Source organism: Struthio camelus, chromosome 4 (assembly GCF_040807025.1).
Source record: "Struthio camelus isolate bStrCam1 chromosome 4, bStrCam1.hap1, whole genome shotgun sequence".
Lineage (NCBI taxonomy): Eukaryota > Metazoa > Chordata > Aves > Struthioniformes > Struthionidae > Struthio > Struthio camelus.
In genome coordinates this window covers 51,652,502-51,667,082 of record NC_090945.1, presented here as the reverse complement: position 1 = coordinate 51,667,082, position 14,581 = coordinate 51,652,502, and the positions used below count along the sequence as shown (strand labels likewise).

General features: G+C 38.9%; 1 protein-coding gene across 13 annotated transcripts in view; it reads left to right on the top strand.

Moving 5' to 3' along the window:
* The window catches only part of SORBS2 (sorbin and SH3 domain containing 2), a 167,164-nt gene that overhangs the window by 93,555 nt on the left and 59,028 nt on the right, over positions 1-14,581 (top strand). For 10 of the 13 annotated variants that reach the window (XM_068942676.1, XM_009676680.2, XM_009676682.2 and 7 more), the window contains 3 exons: positions 4,088-4,567; positions 8,941-9,085; positions 11,428-11,603. In XM_068942676.1, coding sequence (XP_068798777.1) covers positions 4,088-4,567; positions 8,941-9,085; positions 11,428-11,603 — 801 coding nt within the window. The remainder of the gene's footprint in view (positions 1-4,087; positions 4,568-8,940; positions 9,086-11,427; positions 11,604-14,581) is intronic. The other 3 variants (XM_068942679.1, XM_068942678.1, XM_068942677.1) reach the window with 1 other exon arrangement.

Here is a 14,581-nt window from a genome sequence, read left to right as displayed (position 1 = left end):
TGCTACTGTCTTGAGAGATGCCGCTACTCTGTAGCGTGCTGCAAACAAGGGAAATACCCTAATCTATATGAACAGAGAAATTAGTATTTGTTAGCATGAGACTGGAGATAAATGTTGTTGTCCAAATTTCTTATACACAGAAGTTCCAAACTGATGAAGAATTCTGAGCTGCATTTTCTGAAATAAACACCTGTCATTTTTAGCCTTTGTTTTGTTCCTGGTTCATCAGTGTCATCTTGTTCTGGATACCGCTCTCTAAAACTGAGGCTGCAAAACCTTGCTTGAATTCCATAGATGAATGAATACCTGGTTTAATGCTGGTGTCATGGAGGAACAAAGGCTATTACGCTGGATGTGTCTTTTGCCAGCCTTAGCTGTAGGCACGCCAGTCTAGGAGGATGAGCCTGAAATTCAAAAAACAGTTTCTAAATGGATTTGTGTAATACGGCCATTACTGTTGTTATGTATTGACAATGTACTGCGTAGTGCAGAAAGCAGAGCAGACAGGTTTCAACGTTTTGGGGACAGGCAGCAAGTCAAGAAAACTGAGCACGTAATTTTCATTTTAGTTTCTGTATCACTGGTGTGGTTTTGCATGGGTGCTGAACCACCTCCCTGTATTGAATTTAGAATATGAGGTTAATAAAAATGCACATAGGAATATAACTTGCAGCATCAATTTGGAAATTTTGATATCAGCTTACAGCAATGAAAAATAAGAGGTATTTTTACCCATTTGTGTAAGCGTGTGGGTGTAATTTGAATGTTGTCTACTAAACTTTGCTTATGTATTAACAGAATGAATTTATTCACCTGCCTTTGAATCTCCTCATGTGTGTGGACTGTTGAAGCAAGGCCAGCACTTTGGTGTTATTAGTAACCTTGCACCACTCCACAGATCTTACGTTAAAATGATAGGTGACTGGTTTAAAACCAATACTAGGGTCATCTGTCTAGTTCATGTGAACTGGGTGGATACTCTGCTTCAGGCCTGACGTTTTACTTTCCTATGGAAGGTGAACATTTCTAAGGAACAGCAAAAAGCCTTACTTGAGAACTTCAAATCACTCAGAAGACTGTGCTGATATTTATTTCCCTCTCTCAAGTGTCAGTAGTGAAACTGTATCTATCCGCTCCACAGCCCCAAGATAATTATGCAGTTTAAGTTATTTTTCATCATTCTGATTGATGAAATACTTGTTTGGCAGTTAATCTGCCTGACTTCTGCTAACGTTTCTTGGACTGTGACAATAACAAACCTATTCTGAAGCACACTGAATGGAACCAGTATTTAAAGATGTTTCTGAATGCATTCAGCCTGGTCCTTTGCATGTTTTTCACAGTGATGAAAAATACGGATTAGTAGTAGTCAGATGTTCCTGTTATTTAGAGTTTACCAAAACTCATGTTGAGAGAGATCCATTGTTTTTAATAGTTTAATCTGTTTTCAAAAATGTTTGTTTCAGTCACCATTTCAAACACTCACACTACCACGGGGTAAAGGCTGCACGAGCCAGAATACTAAAGTTTTACTTTGCAAAGCTGCGAAACTTCATGTGGGGAATCAGTATCTGGAATTGCTGCATTCCTTCTACCCGCATTGTAAGGATGATAACGTTACATTCTTTTTAAGAATCTGGCTTGGTGAAATCAGCTACCGTTTACCAAACAGATTGTATTTAATTTTGGGGGAATCCAATTTCATTTCCTCTCTGGATGCACCCTGAATGTCCTTTCTTGTTTTGTCTGTCCGTCCTTTTCTCAGGCATGCAGGCAGTCATCTCAGTTTGAATCCAGAAGGCTTACTAATTTTCTTGAGTCTCCAGAGTTACCTGTTACCCTAACAATGTAGAAATGGATTTAGATGTTTTAGCTCAGACATGTCTGTCTACTTCTGTGGCTCCTGAGAAGATATCTGGTCTCAAGGACTTCAGAGCTTCATATTGGTTCTGCCTCCTAATTACATTACCTCCTGGTTCGTGTCTTTTCCTGAGGGTCTGGCATTGTGGCTTGAATAATGAAATTGAGCATGAATGATAGTTCTGTATTCCCATTAGATATCTAACTGTGAGCTTGAAAAGTTGTGCACCATTACCTTACCATTTTTATGTATGTACATAAATGCATGCATCTTAAGCCCCCTAATATGTTATGCTATATAACCAGCTGTTTAGGCTCTGCATGTGATTTCTTTTCATTAATTTATTTTAATAGTATTCCGTTGTTCTTTTGAAGTTTCCATTGACAAATTAGTTATCAGTAAAACTCAAATGTCCTTTTACAATCGTACACCCACTTAATCAGTTTTCTGAATTTGAAGTAATCTCTTTGGACTTTATGAAAAGCTGCCTTTCTGCCTTTTCTTTTTTGAACTGCAGATTTGAAACATTGCTCAGATTTCAACTAAAGATTTCAACTTTAAACTGTTCTTACTGCTATAACTACTGATTTTTAACAGTAGCTTCTGGCTATTTTAATGTACTCCATAGGTCCAGTAATGCCCAACAGTCTTTTCAAACCATTTGGAAGAAGTGATGGATATCTGTTCACTTGCTTAAGATTCTTTCTCAAATGTTTATTCCTACAGATGATCTTACCTCATTAAGGCTATTTGTGTAAATTCCAGTTGATCTCAGCAAGAATTATGGAGCTGGGCCACCAATGACCTCTAAGAAGCATTACAGTCTGGGTTGTGTTCCAAGTCTTCTATAAGGGCTTTAAAAGATATTTTCAGATTGTGGATTAAAATGCCAAAATGGCATTTTAATCTGTTAGATTAAAACATTTTCAAAAGATTAAAGATATTTGCATGCTCCAAAACATAGGAAATAAGCGTGGTATCATCAATAACAATGTGATACCTTTGAATAAACATTGATTTCTTTAAGTAGCAATTCCTCCATATTATACCTTACTGTCCTCTGTTTTATGTAAATTCAAAATCCTGAGTATTCTTTTCCTGAAGCTATTCAGGGGTTCCTCAGCTCTATCAGAAGTGAAACCATTAGTGCTGAAGTAGTTAGTATTTTGACATACTTGAGAACTTGATGGAAAGCTTGTGGCTGACAGACAATATAGAAGGATTTATACAGCTGTTTAACAACCATTGGATGCCAATATGCTTTTCATGCATCTTTAATTCAAAAAGAAGTTGTGGATACAAGACTAGCTCAAGCCCACTGTCCCACATCTGATTTGAAATGTGAGAAGATAAAAAGCTCATGGATTATGTGGCAAGTTTTTAGTAGTACTCTCGTGAGGATGTTCTCTTACCGAATGATGCTGAAGCCAACCAGTGTGTTTTGTTTCAGTACTAAAACATCCCTGTCCTGTTCTTCTGTTCCCAGTGCTTTTTCTTCCTCACATTTAAACCAGGTACCCTAATAATCCTTGTGTGCTCTGATGTCGAAAAGGCTGCTGTCCTTATGTTGTTATCCGGTAGGCTGGCAGGGTGCTTCCAGGGTGCTTGAAATTCTAAGGCCATCCGAACTTTTTTTAATCAGTGAGGCAGTGGAGAAGATATATTCAGTCATAAAAGGCTAAAAAACTCTGTAATCGATTGTTTGCAGCTCATGTGAACATTCAATTCTAGGGTTTCCATTTAGCTTAGTCTTGCTAACCTGTACATTAGAGTTCATCTCAAAATGATACCTGTTCTTTCAGGAAAAAAGGGCAATGTTTCTGGAGATCAGTCTTGCAAATCCCTTTTTCCTGTTACAAACAAAATGAACAGATGGCATTCACTAGCCTCATATTTATGTAAAGTATAAAATAGCGTGAACCTCCTCAGTCCTCAACTGAGATCGTTCACTATATGGAACCATGTTATGAATATTCATCCCCAGCGCACTATGGTTTCTGGCATTGCTTCCAGTAGTATTTGATGTGTTCCTTTCCTTCATGTTTTCCTGCTTTATTGTAGACTGTGGTTGATTTCTTTCCTAATCCATGTGAATGTGAACTTCCTAAGGCTGCTGAAAAAAACTTACGCTTTTGTAATTCTCCTACAGACAGCAAGAGGCAAAGGGAAAAGTTTTATTCATTTAGTAATCTGTTTTCTTTTCTTATTTTTTCCTTCAAAACTCAGCTTGGAAACCAGACAGTAACTGCCCCTGTGATGGAGGTAAATGCTTCACAGACACACAGACAAACAGCAGCAGAAGCTTCTCCACTGCCTCTTCCTCCTCCTGTGGTACCAGTTAACAGAGCCTCTTTCTCACCAGACAGTGGCACCCATCTAGTACCATATTCTTTGCCAACGCTTGATGATTTTTTGCCTTCACGCTTTTATAAAACCCCATCCCTTTCACATTTTTCATATAAATGCCCATTCCTAGCTTCTGAAAGTATTATCCACAGGAACGAAACAGCCTCTGTAAGCACAGACTCTGCCATGAGCGAGTGCTCCTCCCGCACAGTGAGTGAGTCCTCCACAGCCATTTTAGATGAGCTACAGACTTGTAGCTATGATACTACTGACTGCTCTGAAACACCTTCCCCAACCTTGAGCCAGATGTCTGCTGTGTCAGATGGCACCACCTTAACCAACACTGCTGCCACTTCTCATGTAATTATCCTTCCTTTTTTCCTCCTCCGTTTTGTTCGAACAGGTTGTCAAAGGGGAAAATAATTCAAATTTGTCTGTTGTCCCATTACTCAGATGAGTGTTCTGTTAGTAGTTTTCTAATGTTCACGATCTGAGAATACGTTTTGCAACAATTATTAACAAAAATAATCAGTTGCATAGCAGATTTGGCAATAGCCAGTGAAATGATACCAAGTTGTTGCACAGATCAGCGTTCAGCCAAGGTGTACTAACATTTAGAATAAACGAGTCATTTAATAAATACTTGTTCCAAATGCCCTAAAAGAAGGAGACCTGTTGATTTTGGAGAGATTTGTTTAAAATCCTCTCAGTGGTTTACAGGCTTGCAGAGTTGTAGCCTCTTGGCTACTACCATTTTTGGTTCATACCAAGGTACAGATTTCACTAATATAACTTGTAAATTTATAGTCAATATTGGCAATATTTAACACTTTTTTTTTTCTTCCAGCCATGACCACTGACTGCATGAAGTTGCTTCTGTTTTTTCTCCTCTAACTAACCTTCCCCTCTCTTCAGCACAGTTTCTTGCAGGAGTGAACTTCATAAATAATCTTCTATTTTCTAAGTATTCTTTTACTTTTGTCTTGGTTAAGTCAAGGAGAACAGCAGTATCCAATTACATGTTTTGTTTTGTATGTACCTGCACTTTTCTGTAGCTTAGTACACTCATGCATGGGTAAACAGAGAAGTTACAGAATTTAGGTCAAATCTAGATCACTTCTCATTTCTTTGGGGATTATCTGTATGATTAAAATGAGTCGGAACTGAGCCTTCATTTAGATTGAGCAATCTGGTACTGAATTAAAAAACTGAAAGATGTGCTGAGACCAAAGTTTTACTGGGTCACAACAAGTGTTCTGACTTGCATGCTGAAGTATTTGTGCAATCATTTACAAGTCTAAAAAGGTTACAAGTCTATAAGGTGTATGTATTTTTTAAATTTTATATGGATTTTCTAAAAAGTAGTTTGAATCGAAAAACTTGCAAATGATCACTCAATGTCAGCTATCTGTAGTCAGCGCTCTGGATGCTGTTTAAAAGATAATAACAACAGGCATGTAAAATCTGTCATTCCTAACTCTTGTAACACAGCTATGAAACCTAAGATTTTCAGAGAATCAGTACTGTAAAACTGCCTACAGCCTGGCCATTGTAACCAAAGACAGCATGTTCAGTATAGACTGGTACTGAAATAACGCACAGTCACTACGTGACCAGCTACTGGCTCTAGGAAGCATGGAACAGCTATGTTTTCTTCTAAGCTACTTTTGAAATAATCAGCCAACTGTATTTTTCTTTGAGAAATGTTTTTGTAAGCTAAAATGAACAGTTTTATGAACAGTGGAGTTAAATGAACAGTGGAGCACCACTTCCACTCTTAGAAGCAGCCAAGCAGGTGTGAGCCTAATAGTGTTTTGCCATTAATGGATAGGGAGAAAAGGATGAGTCTTCCATCAAAGAACAAAAACCCCAAGACAGTCTTAAGATCCTTACAGAGAGATTAAGCTGCTCGCAAGACCCATCTCTTGCAGTTTAGAAGAGTGTTTGCCTCCATTCCTGTGTAGAGGAGGGCCAAGTGCCTGTAAATGTATCCACAAAATGAGAACATGATGGGGAGGCCGTGGACACACATACACACGCGCACTAGCTCCACTTCTGCAGATAAAGATGCTGTAATGATCATCATTTTCAAAGGAGACTCTGTTTTGTAAATGAAAACTGCTGAGAAAACCACAACAACAATATAGCCACAGATTTCAATTTCTTTGAAAACCTGAAGTATAAGATGAGAATTATAAAATTATAAAACAAAAAGTTCTTATTCAATTCTAAATATAATTGGAGTTAAAAAAAAAAAAATCGGAGAACAGCTGGTTTTGTAATTTATTTTCTCCTAGATTCCATTCCAGTTATGAACGTTTCCCTTTTAAAGTAGTTTTCTTGGGTTCTTTATGTAGGTCAAAACTGTGGAATCAAATGCACTCTTAATAGAAATAAACATTAATTGTTGCCTTTTCCCTAAGCGCAGGACTCTCACAAGCTTGAAGAATTGATCCTGAATATTTCAGCCTCATAGTGTCCTGAAGCCAAGGGTGGGCTGTGCAGCGCTGTTGCACAAAGCTGCTCAGACATCTGTAGTGAGGACATCTTTCCCTTTGCTGCCTGCCTCAGCAGAGGGAGAGTCGGAAAGCTGCTCCAGTCGCAGCTAGCTGCTTTTTGGCAGCTCTGAGTCAGAGCTCCAGGCAGGTGCTGCTCCTGATGCACAAGCACCAGAAGCAGCAAGTGGAAGAAAGGTACCTGTTACCTGGAAGAAACCTTAACAAGGCAGAAGTAGGTAGCTCTGCCAGCGGTGGAGCCCCAGTGGAATATACTGGAGGAAAAATTAATGGAGAAGGAGGCTAGGAAAATGAAGAGCATGAAAGAGCTGGAGATCAACTCCCCCTGAGCTCCATTTTGGTGGGATTGTCCAATTGTCATATATGGACATTCCACATATACCTTCATAACTGATGTCCATCAGCTACTTGTGTGCATCCTGTCACCATAACACTGAGCACTGTTTAGTGTATGAGCCGTACTGTCTGACACAGCCATTTGGTAAAGCCCATCACGCAAAGATCTAAATACCATGTTACAGAAACTCATGAGTGTAGCTTTCCAGTGTGGAAAGAACTCACACTAATTCTCTAACTCTCTTCAGAGAAAGAAACACTATAGTAAATAAATAAGATTAGAGGTTGTGGACATAGTTGCGTCCTGCCTTCCCTAGAAACATGTTTTCCAAAAATGGTAACGTGCAGGAAAAGAAAGCAGGCTAACCCCTGAACTAGGATAGAGATACTATCCTATACTAGGATAGAGAACTAGGTTCTCTTTCGAGAACCTCAACTGAAAACTTTCTTCTCTCTTGAAATGTTATCACTGAGCTTATTCAACTCTAGTATTTTAATAGCTTCAAGTACTTCTGGAGGATGGGTGTGAGAAAAGTCAACTTCATTTACGTTTTGGATCTTAACTATTAAGAGATGAAGCATTTAAACGTAAACACTTTAATGGAGACATCAGCACAATGCAAACTTTTCAGCTCAGCTCTAACAGGTGTCCTTAAAACATAAAACCCCTGAGTGCATCTTTGAGTTCACATGGTGCCTGTATAGGAGCCAGAAAACTTGCTTTCCTCTCTTAGCCATTGGAGGCTGGAGTGTTAACAATTTTGGAGCAAATCGGTTGTTGTCAAAATACATCATGAGCCAATTACTATATTTTTAAATATAATAATAATATGCCTTTTAATATAATTTTTACTTCTGGTTTGCTGTACCAAATAATATTCTTCTATGTTAACAACATTCATAATGTCCCATATATTTATGCTGTTTTAATTCTCTTTCCTTGTTACATAAAGCTGAGCGAAGCTTTTACTGTTCCCAGTTTTGTTCAGATTTAAAGAAGATAACCATTCTGCATGAAAAGAGGGGTTGTAGAAACAGTCTCCCCCTTTTCTGTTGAAACATTTACTGCTGTTTCATTTCCATTCAATATGCCTCTTCAACATCTCTGTTTTGGTCCTTGCAGTACGCTCCCCCTATCAGTGCTACAGCCCAGGTATGGGGATTCTAAACCTGGAGGCAGGAAAGCGTATTGTTGCAGAAATATCTCCTGTGACTAAAGCACAAATGGCTTGTTACGCTGCTGTATTGCCAGTTTGCTTAGCTTTCCCATTTAACATATTTGTTTTGTTCTGTTGTGCTGTTGGGGGATTTTGTATCAGTGCCATTTATTTTTATTGTGATAGATTGCGCTCCAGCATCTCATAATCACTTGTGCTGGCTGCCACTTTTAAAGAGACTTTGGCTCGCTTTCCTTAGCTGTTCTTAATGAGACTTTTCCCTTCAGTATGCATGCAGAGTTCCCATTAATATCAATGGGAGTCAAGCATGTGTATCAAGGGAATACGTCTCATTGAGAGAGCAATCTATGGTAGGCAGCCTTTGTCATGTTACGAGAGGGACTTTTAGTGCCGTCTTCATTTTATATTGATATCAGACTTATGCAGACCTTGTTTGTGCAGCTCCTCTTCATTGCTTTGACCAAGGTCTTTCTGTCACCTTCCCATGACTTCAGTATGCCTCATAGGCAGTGCTTACAAGGAGAAGAGGGAGGAGGTACAAGATGTGTTAGGAACATATTTTGTTTGCCTTGTGATGAGTTTTGTATTTCAGTGACTGCAGATGCCATTGCAGCTAAGTACCTGACAAGTGGTAATTGTTGCAGGGATGGCAGTCAGAGGGCTTTGTGTGTAGTTTAATGGGATATTGTTTTGTTTCTCTCAGGCTCAGATCACAGTGAATGGGAACTCTGGCACTGCTGCCAGCCCAGTGAGTCATTTTCAAAGGCCTTTTTCCCCTTCTTCAGCTTTCCCTCCACCAGCTTCTCTCAATTCCAACATTGTTATCATGCAGCATGGCAGGATGATGGGTAAGCCTTGCACAGAATGTTTATGTTATACATTATGCAGCATATTCCGATTCATTTGGCCAGGATTGCAAACAATTGCAAGAGTGCTCCATAACCATAATGAAGGTATTGTCTATTCATCTACCTTGGGGAGAAAAATGCAGGAAATAATAGCATTTATTGTTAGATATAGTAGCTCCTGAAATTGAGTCATTAAATTGTGTTGCTTACATGTATGAGAGTGACCTCACCACTTTTTCACTAATTCTGCTGAGGAAAGAGACCATATATCAATACAACTCAACTTTCACAGCCCCCTTCAGATTTTGCTCACTTTAAGAAACCAAGGACCAATTTTGTATGTTGCTTCTCCTCACAACTTCTGTAATCTGCAGTGAAAATGCTGCCACAAAGCATGAGTCTCTGGGCTTTTAAACAGGAAGTCCTGTCAGTTTATAATCTATGTGTTTTTTGTAGGGCATTGTTAATTGTTTAAGTGTTTAAAACAAAATAATCAGCCTCACAAATGAGCTTTCTGTGTTTTGTCAGTATAATCCAGTTTTACCAGGACAGTCATTTGCTTGCTGCTTTTTTCTACTACTGTTTGCATATTTAGATAGTATATACATGCAAAAACCACTTTGAATGTGATCCTAGAGTTTACTACTTTGTTGTGCAGGCAGGCAAATTAGATGACAGTTCTGGCTCTGAGACTTATGGCTTAGGTAAATGCTGTTTAACCATATCTAAAGGATAAGCACAAAACCTGTGTGCGTGGGTTTCTCCACATCCCAAAATCCTAGATTCTTTGATTGCTTCCATTTTCCTGAACTAATTCTTTATCAATTTTGTTTTAGAAATACTTGAAACAAACAAAGTATTTTCCCATGGCTTTTGCTCTTATGTGATGCTGAAGTTTTATGTTCCACAATAACAGCCTGATTTTATTCTTGCTCATGAAAAAATCCCACTGATGGCAGCAGTTTGAGGCCTACAAAGAGCGAAGGCTCAAATCCCAAATGTTTTCTAAATTTAACATCATGCACTTTGGGAAACGGGCCCAATATTCAGACATTTGCCACACAGAGATGCCCCTCACCATATATGTGTAGTACTGGATTATTTAGAGGATTTCAAACTTGAGTAAACAGCTGAAACAGTCGTGCCAAATACAACTCCGCTGTAGGAAGGGACAGAAATATTCAAACTAAAATTAGAGCTTTTAGTAATCAGAGTGTTTTTCACTGAATTATAGTTCAAATCTTTTGCTTCAGAAAAATCAAAAGATTTTAATCTCACATAAAAGGTAATTGTAATCTTCTTCAATAGCGCTAGAAATATTTACCTCCCCCCCTACTTTTATTTGTCCTGCAGTAGAAATGTCTGACAAACACTGTACCTGCTCTTGCACAAAAACGTGCTTAGTCATAATAGCCTCCTAATTATTTACTGAAACACACTGCTTGAAGGAATAGGGCTCCTTTTCCTGCATGCAAGAGAGAAGTACCTCATTTACAATACCAGAGGGTTTCACATGACACATCCCAGCAGTGAGGCAGTTTTTGTGAAATCAATGATTCGCTCTGAATTTTAGAGGTAAATAGTGATAGTGACATATTAATTTAATTAATTATAAAGGGAGAGTTAGGAGAGGGTGACAGAAATACTGCAAGCTGGTGGGACCCAGCAGCAGCCTGCGGTATTCACCTAAGTACTGCAGGTGGATGATCAGACTACTCTGTGGGTGCCAAATTACAGAGGTTCATTTTTGTGGACTACATAAAGAGGTACTTAAACATACCAGCGTACCTTTAGGAGATGAAAGCTGTATCTAAGAATTTGTTTTTAACAAATTGTTATGCCTCGGAACTCAACGTTTCTAACACGTCATGTGAATCTTTGTGGAATGCTGAATGAAATCTATTGCTGTGCTTACAGGACAGTAATTTTCTGTATTGTGCTATTTTGGGGAGGAGGAGAAGTGTTGAAATTATATCACCGTTTCAAAGGATGAGTAGTAAAGAGACAAGTTTGATTTAAAGGAAAAAAGGCTGTGCTACCACTGTCTGTCTATAGGTTTTGCTGGATTTGTGGATTTTTTTTTCCCTTTTTCATCATAAAGAGGCTACGAAAAAGTGCCTCTAACCTAAGAAATTTTGAGTTGAATAAACATGTGTCTAGCTTTGATGATGTAAGATTAAGCAGGGGGAGACCCCAGCTAACATAATGTTTTTATGAAACGTGTGCGTGTGTGGTTCTTAGATAGTCGTCAGTCTTCATACAGCACGTTGAAATTGTAAAGCATAACTGCTGAGTATGACTATTGTATCATTATACGACATTCTGTCACGTTATCATTACAGAGTCTACAGAGACGTACTCACAGCATGTTCAGTCTGTTGGCAGCAGCAGCACCACCAGTACAATACCCATCTGTAGATCCTCAGAGGAAGAGAAAAAAATTACAGTCATTAAAGCTCCACATTATGCAGGGATTGGCCCAGTAGATGAATCTGGAATCCCTACAGCAATTAGAACGGTAGGAAATTCTGGGGAATCTGTGTATGAACTCGTACAATGATTTGATTGTTGGTAATGGGTTTTTCACATTCTTCTAGTTTTATATAATGCGGAATCCAGTGTGCGTAATCAAGAGGCTCATGAATATAATATTGTGTATTGAAGGAAAAGGAGACTGCTGATGGGAGCATAATTGGGCAGCCTCATGTTTTTGGTTTTAATTATGAGTAGTCAAAATTTTGTCGCTTGTGCCTTGTAATCCTTGCCTTTTGGAGATATGCAGTAATTGCATTTGTCATGTCGTTTTTAAAGCTAACAAAAAGTTTGTACGTGCTATATATGTGTGTGTGTGTTTGTGTGCATGCAAATATATATATGCATACACTTTGTATGTATGCATACATACGTATATATAAAAATATATCTATCTCACGTTCCTGCGTTTTTGAGATGGGCGTTTTTCTCATTTCTCCAGTGTAGCGTAGAAATTAATAGTTTTGTTCTGATAATAATGCAAGTGACTAATATTGTCATGGGAGTGCAATATATGATCATTGTGCCCTTGGCTGACATATAAACGAACAGCGTGGAAACCCTTTCATTGTGACTAGCTCAATTTTCATCATCTGCCACTAGCGACTGCTTTAGTGGTCCCAGGATGTCAAACTGAAGAGTGTTTTTTTCGCTATGCTGAAGCATTCTTTCCACTTTGCTGTCAGGGCAGCCCCTTCTGGCTGGTCCAGACAGCACAGTGGCAGCTGCACTAGGTCTGTAAAGGAAGTGCTTACTGGCCTTCCCAGTCGGAGAAGAAGTACTGTGCTAGTCGGAGAAAGAGTAAGAAGAGTGGGAGCCAGGATGAAAGCAGCAGAGCCCTTGCAGGTGAAGTTTTGTGTGGTGCAAGGATGTAGCAGCTGTTGGATATATCCTCCCTGCCAACCCTGACATATGGGGCTATGTTGTAATTGCTAAGAACTGCTTCAATGGATTGAAAAATTAGGGGGAAAATCAGGAATTGATGGAGAGAGACAATAGGAAAAATTCGGAATAAGTGGTAAGATGGGGACAATTTTGATAAGAATGGGGGGGAAACTCTGGCATTTCTTGCTCTCTTTATATTAGATATGGACAAATAATATGATCAGAAGTCTTTTAAAATGAATAAATTTCACTGCAGCAGTGCTCTGGCTTCCGACCCCTTCTCCAAGCAAATATATCCCTTTACTTTTATGTAGGATAGAGTCATTGTTTTTGTTTGCTTTTTTTAAATAGCAGATTTATTTAATAGGGTGGGTATTAGTTATATAAGAGTAGAACAGAAATCCCCCTCAAGTGTGCTTAATGGAGTTGGCAAGCTGCCAACCTATATTTAACTTTCAGAGCAAATGGTCTAAATTTCTAAGATTTTCTCCTAAACGTCTGCATGCAGTTTGAATTATGACATTTTTCAGCTGGATTTGCTCTTGTTTTATGTTATGTTTCAGTTTCAAAATATCTTGCGGCTTTTAACTTTAGTATTGTAGAAATAAGTCTCATGATCGGATATGAGTTAAAAGATTATGCTTATCTGTACGTGCATGTGCGAGAGAGCGTGCGTCTGTCTTGAATGCTACTTTGTGCACTTATTCTGCCTCATTAGGACTTAGCTGGAAGTAAGATTGTTTTCAAGATAATGATCTGAGATTACATTTAATATTCACAAGTATATTTGAGTCCCCCGTACCCTTGTAGTGTGAGAACAAAGATGATATAGTTGTCAGCAAAAGACTCAAATAGGCTGCACCTCAGCAACTCTCAGGAGTGCGGTACTTTGCAGAAACATGCAATAGTGCTATAACTGCATTTCCTATGAACACGAGAAGGCAGGACAGATATGTTACTCGGTCTTTCTGCAAGGTCAGTGGGTGATCCAGATAGGAATCTTCTCCAAGAAATTTCAGACTCGCTCTGGAGGGATAAAGAAGTTTTCGGATTAGTTGAGCTTATCACTGCCCGCAAAGTTTCAAAGTTTCTTATTCTTCCATCCTTATGAAAAGGGCAACAGTCTTTCAAAAAAGCAGTAAGTGCCGATTCAAATGTGATAGATAACAAGCCCATTGTGTTCTGAAACACTGTGCTATCTAAAGGGAAGCTTATGAAGAAGAATTTGGGAGTATGTGTATTCTGGATTTGGAGTGCTTTTCAGGAGTAGAGAGGTTTTTCAAGCTGTGGTGATCTCCTCCCTGTCTTCACTCTCAGAACATCATTTGCGACAGCTATTTAGCCAAGGAAAGTAGAGTGATACTCTCTTCCCTTTCTGTTCCTGCAAACTGTCTCTGTCCAAAGCTACCAAGAGGGGGAGGGTTCCTGTAAAGCTCTTCCTTCTCTGAGAACTTATATACCATGTTAGCATGCTACCTCCATACTCTTTTAGCTCCTGCCAAGCTCAGGAAAGTGAATTTTCAGGCTTCAGATTTGCAGATCGTTGTTAAGTGCTGCCACTGTGCCAAGCCCTGCCCCAAAGATGGTGAAATTCAAGGCATTAAAGATGGAGTCTTTGGGAAAGAGTGGCTAAAATGTTCTCTCAGCAAAGCATTCCGTCAAGTGGCACAACTAGACTTTACCACTGCCAGGGTCCTAGGAAAGGAGAAAACCAGATTCATGGAAAGCAGTATGACTGCACTTTTACTTGCATTAAAGCTATGTAAAATGATTGCTTTGCAGATAACCATCAAAATCAGCACTCTGAAAAGGGTCTTTATTTTGTAAGAAGGAAAACCAAGTCCCACCAGATTTCTTTTCTATAGTTAGTGATGTAACATTTCAGCTAGGAGAAAAAACAAAAAAACAGAAGGCCTGCTGAGAGTCATAAACATGTCCTTTCATTGCCTAGTCTGATAGATTAGAATATTAGAATATTGCAGTGATTATGCACTTCTAAGTACCAATTGCAGATACTTCCTATGTCTTTTTAAAGCTGTTTGGCTAATTGTTCATTCACATATGATACACGTGTTCCAC